The 5,660-nt window shown below is 51.2% G+C and overlaps 2 protein-coding genes across 3 annotated transcripts in view; one reads left to right on the top strand and one right to left on the bottom strand.

Annotated features, from left to right (window-relative positions):
* Window positions 1–3,925, top strand: part of CD72 (CD72 molecule) — an 8,649-nt gene extending 4,724 nt beyond the window's left edge. Inside the window, exons 6-8 of the mRNA XM_008577773.1 lie at window positions 1,561–1,682; window positions 2,314–2,429; window positions 3,161–3,925. Of these exons, the coding sequence (XP_008575995.1) occupies window positions 1,561–1,682; window positions 2,314–2,429; window positions 3,161–3,293 (371 nt within the window). The 3' untranslated portion in view covers window positions 3,294–3,925. The remainder of the gene's footprint in view (window positions 1–1,560; window positions 1,683–2,313; window positions 2,430–3,160) is intronic.
* TESK1 (testis-specific kinase 1) overlaps window positions 3,889–5,660 on the bottom strand; it is a 4,358-nt gene continuing 2,586 nt past the window's right edge. The window contains exons 8-9 of one of the 2 annotated variants that reach the window (XM_008577774.1): window positions 5,415–5,529; window positions 3,889–5,052 (exon numbers count right to left, since the gene is read on the bottom strand). In XM_008577774.1, coding sequence (XP_008575996.1) covers window positions 4,166–5,052; window positions 5,415–5,529 — 1,002 coding nt within the window. In that variant the 3' untranslated portion in view covers window positions 3,889–4,165. The remainder of the gene's footprint in view (window positions 5,053–5,414; window positions 5,530–5,660) is intronic. The other variant, XM_008577775.1, reaches the window with a different exon arrangement.

Genomic DNA, 5,660 nt, shown 5'->3' with positions numbered 1-5,660 from the left:
TTTCATGGTCCCTTTCTAATGCCACCCCTTCAACGAGAGCCTTTCCTTATGCCCTGAGCCAGTCTGATCCGTTCTCTGCCTTCGGACTGTTTAAGGACCTAACCTTGTTGTACTTTCCTTAGTAAATACAGTTGACCTTTGAACTGTACAGCTCCACTTATACATGGGTTTTTTTCAATAAATACTGACAGATGATGATTCTTGTAAACAGATGATGTAAACTCATGGTATAAATATAGTAAATGTAGTTTCTCTTCCTTATGTTTTTTTTTTTTTTTCCTTTTTGTCTTTTTTCGTGACCGGTAACGGGATCGCAACCCTCGGTGTCGCGCCCGCACCGCGCTCAACCAGTGAGTGGACCGGTCTCTATATGGGATCCAAACCCTGGGTGGGAGTGCCGCTGCGCTCCCAAGCGCCGCACTCTACTGAGTGCGCCACCGGGCCGGCCCTCACCGCCATCTTTTGCAAGCTAACTGCAACAGCTTTCTGAATGTTTTTCCTATCCCCCCTCACCCCAAGTCCATTCTTCATGTTGGAGCCAGAGTAACCCTTTAAAAACAAAAATCTGATCATTTCATTCCAGTTAAATAATTACACAAACAATTATGTACCTATTATATGTTCCGGCACTTGGTATATAGCTAGTGAACAAAATTCTTCTATGTAAAGCCCTACATTGATTTTCTCTTCCTCATGATAAAAAAAAAAAAAAAAAAACTTAACATGGCTTCCAAGGCCCCTGCCTACTTTTCAGTGTGCCACTTATTGCCTCACCCTCTTCAATTTGGCCACACCAACTTCTTTTTATTCCTTTAAGTTGCCATTGGACAGTAGCTCAAGGGTGTAGCTGGGTGGAAACATAGGAAAATGTAGACAGAAGAGAGGGAGGTAGTGGAGAGGGAATGGTTTTTGAGTGACGGAGATAGGGACTGATGGAACAAAGCAATGGAGGGAGGCGGGCTGGGGTCAGGAGTGCAGACTGAGCTGTGGGATGTTAAGGAGAGAGGGATGTTTGTTTCCTATGGATAGTCAGGAAAAGAGGAACAGAGAAGAGACAGAAATTTTGAAGTGGACAGCAGGGAAATGGAGGTCGTTCACAATTTCAGCAAAACAGGAACCAAGGTTGTCTGCTCATGGAAGAGTGGCGAGGGAAGGAGGTAGCCAGAGGCTGAAGGAGTGTGGGGACGTCTTGGATGTGAAGTGGGGAATGCTCTAGGGAGGGTAGGAGATGAATGAGAGGCCTATGGAACAGTTATGGGGGCCCAGGTGAGGTTAGCCAAAATGTTGGGGTGGACTACAATCATTCAGAAGTTGGGCCCCATTAAAATAAACTTCCCAGATTGTTAAGAAGTAACGTTGGTGAATGTTAAAGCTGTTTACTAACATACACAGCTATGGCACTTTCAGGGGAGGCAAAGGAAAGAAAGATTGCAAAGATCAGCACTAGAAGTCTATGAAGGTGCCGAGATTAGACCTAAGGGAATATTGTAAGCAACCAGATTGCTGAGTAGTCACTTTCATCCCAAGTGTTGTTGCTGACACATTCTTTCTGCCTTTTAGACACCTGCTGTCCGGTGGGATGGATACTGAGCCAGAGGAGCTGCTTTTACTTCTCACTTACTCAGAGAAATTGGGAGGAGAGCCAAACCTATTGTCGATCTCTGTCCTCCAACCTGGCCACAGTCAGTGAAAATTTTCAACATTCAGTAAGCCTAGCCTTATCCACAGACTGAAGTGGGTACTGTTAGGTAAAGGGATGTATGTCATCAATTGCACACATTGCAGATACCAGTAATCAATCACAATACTGTTTACCACTGTGCTTGGAAACAGCCTCTGCATCTTCTCAGCACAGTGCTCCAGGTGGCCCCTACCAACTGACTGGAGTTGGCATGAGAGCTGAAACTTATAACCATCTCTACTTTAATCTATGTTTTATCTCAGCTTGCTGATCAGCTCTCTGGGCTGCTCAACAGGTTCTTTGACTCTCGTAGCCTCTCAGGCAGAGAGGTGCCATACCTGGTGGGCTGGATTGTAGGGGCTGGTTCCTTAGCACCAGAACAGCCCACAGAATAACTCCCCTCTAAGGGCTGGCAGAAATTCTTACCCAGCTGGGAGGTGAACTAAAGGGTGAGGCTGCATCTGCAGGGTGGCACCTGATGGATGCAGGGACAAGTTGCCGATGAGCTGGCATGTACCAAAGATGGACACAGCCCTCTTGCCAAAGCTTACAGTCCTCCCTAGCATGCTCATTTTCTTCCATATTTCTCGTCACTCTCCACACACCTATGATCTCTCTGAATCTTCCCTCAGCGTTTTCCCAGCAGGTCAAGTGAGTTGTCTTCACATGTTGGTTCAGATGATACATATTGGATTGGCCTCATCTATGATAAGAGCAGGAAGTGGATTGATAATACAAAACACTCTGGGTAAGTTTGTTAGGACTTTCGGGTATTTTCAATTCCATGATCCCTTCAAAAAGACATAGTAATGAGATCTCCTCCCCAGGTCCTGCTCTCAAAACTCTTCCATAAATCAATATTGTAATTGCCTATTTGTCTGTCCTCTGCTTAATAACTCTTTAGGGCAGTCTTATGTTCTATTCTATCCCCAGTACCTAGAAGTCTCTGGCACATACTTTAAAAAAATAAATAATTACTAGGTTGGGACCTATGTCATCTTTCAGAGGAAGAAGCTGAGGATTTAGCTAGGGATTCACAGCTGACGAAGAACACAGGCATTCTAACTCCCCATCCCTTGACAAGGCTGCCCAAACTGAGGTTGTACTTTCTCGGTTGGGGCCACTTGGGGCACTAGAGCTGCCCCAGGGAAGTGAGCAAGGGAGCAGTGGGGTAGCTTTAAGGATCAACCCCCAGGGACCCTGAAACAGGGTGGCCACCTCTTTATGTTCCCTAACTGGAGTTTTCATCTTTAAGACTTCAGGTGAATGTTCCCTCCCCTTGCCCTAAAGGTTTTTCTAGTTGGAGTCCAGACATTTGTCCCTGAGCCATGCCCAGACATGGTCTTAGGCAGGCAAGGTGAGTTAGGACTTGGGTTAGGTTCTATCCAGGGCAAGGGGAAAGAAAAAAGGATGGGCGAGGAGGGGTCTTGAACGTATCCCAGTTCCACTTCACTACTCTAAGTTTATTTATAATCAAAGCTCAAAATGTACCAAGGTACAAAAATACTGGTCATGGTTAGAAGTGAAACAAGAGACGTGTACAAGTCGTCTTCCCTGCATCTGTGAGATGGCAGCTTTCAGGTTTCCAGATGGGGACCACCCTTTGCACTGAACCGGGTAAGTGTGAGGGATGGGCTGAGGCATGGGGAGTCCAGGGGCAGAGAGACTCACAGCAGCAGCTGAGAGCCTGAGGGAAAACTTGTTCCTGGGGAGGACAGTCATGTCCACAGCCTCTGGTGGCTTGGCTGTTTGTGTAAAGGCGGGTTGGACAGAGGGAGGAGCAGGTAAGGCTCAGAACTGAAGGGAGGCTGGTGATGTGGCTGTTCAGGGAGTTGGGGAGAAGGGGTGAGCTGGATGAGGGTTTAGTGACAATCAACTGTAGAGCTCACCGATGCTTTACTCTTTCAGATACTCATACCAGCAAGTACCTGCATCCCTCAGACCTAACCTGTGGTCTGCAGGTCCTAAGATCATCTCCCCCCAGGAGTCCCTCACTCTGGGCAGTGCCCAGCCAAGGGCTGATCCATGCCTGACACTTCTAGCCAGCCTGCTGCCTACTTGAAGCCCTGCCCCAGAGACTGGACTGCTCCTGGGAAAAGGGTGAAGAAGCCTCTACAAGGGACTTTGGCCTCCCCCAAGAACCTCCCATAGTGGAATGGGAAGGGGGGAGGAGGGCGCATGGGCTGAGTGGATAGGGGCAGCCCGGAGCCAGCCAGGCAGTTTTATTGAAATATTTTTAAATAATTTGCACGTGTTAGTCTTGTGTGTCAGCAATGCTGTGTCTGGTTCAGTGATCCCCACAGAAGAGCGAGCCCAGGGGTTGGACAGGAAGTGCTCTGTCTCTCGAGTCCACGCTGAGGCTCCCATATACGGGGAGAAAAGTTGGGGAGAGAAGTCAGTCAGCCCATCTGGGGCTGGCACTGTCCAGCAAGTGCGCTCTGTCCTCATGGGGTGTCCTGAAGGCCAGAGTTTCAGGCCCCACTGCTAAGAGCGTGCCCCAGGCAGCTGCAGGCTGGGCGTGGGTGGCTTGGCATGGTGCCCTCGGTGGCAGAGGAGACTGCCCGCCTCACAGTTCAGGTTGCGGTAGCGGGCAACAGCTGGTGTGGGGCGGGGGCACATGGACAGAAAACCGAAGCTGAAGGGGCCCAGGCAGCAGCCGGGACAGGGCAGCCCCTCATCGGGCTCCCGAGGAACAGAAGGGGGTGGCGAGGGTTCTGTCCGTTCCAGGGCTGCCGCCCGGGGTAGGCTATGTTGGGCCCGGTTCCAGGGCTCCCCAGCCCAGCCTTGTGGGGAGTTTACCACCACAGCTGGGGGGTTGTTGTTGAGGGGAGGTCCTGATCTAGGGGACCAGGGTTGGGAGGCTGAGGAACAAGTGCTGATGAAGTTGTCTGTGGCCACAGCCAGGGGCAGCCGGGGAGACGGTCCTGGGGGTTCTGGCTCAGGGCTGCTGCCCTCACACTCCATCTTCTCTTCAGCCGAGGGCCCCACAGGTGGAGGGCCAGGACCTGGCAGTGCTGTTTCCATACGTCGGGGGAGCTCAGGGGACGAGGGTAGTGAGCGACAGCGGCGGGCAGGTGTCCCAGGCTGGACCAGTGTCTCTGGAGTAGTCACCAAGGGCAGCTGGGTAGAGGGCAGTGGTGATGGTGCTACAAGGGGCAGGGGGATGACTGGCTTGCTGGGTGTGTCCAGAAGCTTGATCTTGCCACCCCTGAGGTCTTCCCGTAGTGAGAAGGGGTTGACTCGAGTCAGATTGTCCCCCCAGTTGGGGGGTGATTCTGGTGATGGGGGCAGGAAGAGGTCTGACCGGCTTCGGGAGAGCCGGGGGTCTGGCCTGGGAAGTGTGGCAGAGGGACCCCCTCTTGGAACAGACCCTGTAGACAAAGAAGTCTGTGATCACTGTTCTCAGCATTTGATCATAACTTATTGAGGGCCTCATTATTCTCCAGGAGACTGGTGGGACTAGAGCTTAGAAAAGGGAGTCCCACAGGGTGCTTTGGAAAGAAGGAATATCACTTCCAGGCCCTTTTCCCCTCTCCTTTCCTTTCTCCCCTCCCTCAGGCTCCAGCATTAGAAAACTACCTTCTTTGACATGTCCTCCCACCCTACCCACCCCACCCCACCGCTCAGCCTTCTCAACTAATAAATATACTTAGCCTCCCCCAGATAATTCTCTGAGTTCTAAGGAGGAGAGAGGCAAAAGGACTTCAGTTGGGTCAAGGTCATGCTCACTTACCCTGATTGTGGGTCAGGGAAGTCCTGGTGAGAGGGGCTAGTTCAGGCAGCTGCTCCAGGATCCATTCCAGGTGCTGGGTGATTTCGGTGAAGGGGGCACGGGCACTGGGTTCCATCTGATGGGTAGAGACAGGGCAGTTTCATTCAGTGCTCGGAAAGAGGGTTCCTGAGTTTTCCTCCCGGGACCCATAGGGAAGCCATGTCAGCTCATGGATGGGGTGGGGACGGGGGGGGGGGGGGGGGGGGG

Source organism: Galeopterus variegatus, unplaced genomic scaffold (genome assembly GCF_000696425.1).
Source record: "Galeopterus variegatus unplaced genomic scaffold, G_variegatus-3.0.2 Scaffold1578, whole genome shotgun sequence".
Classification (NCBI taxonomy): domain Eukaryota; kingdom Metazoa; phylum Chordata; class Mammalia; order Dermoptera; family Cynocephalidae; genus Galeopterus; species Galeopterus variegatus.
The sequence above is the reverse complement of the archived record's forward strand: the minus strand, read 5'-3'. Positions and strand labels throughout refer to the sequence as shown.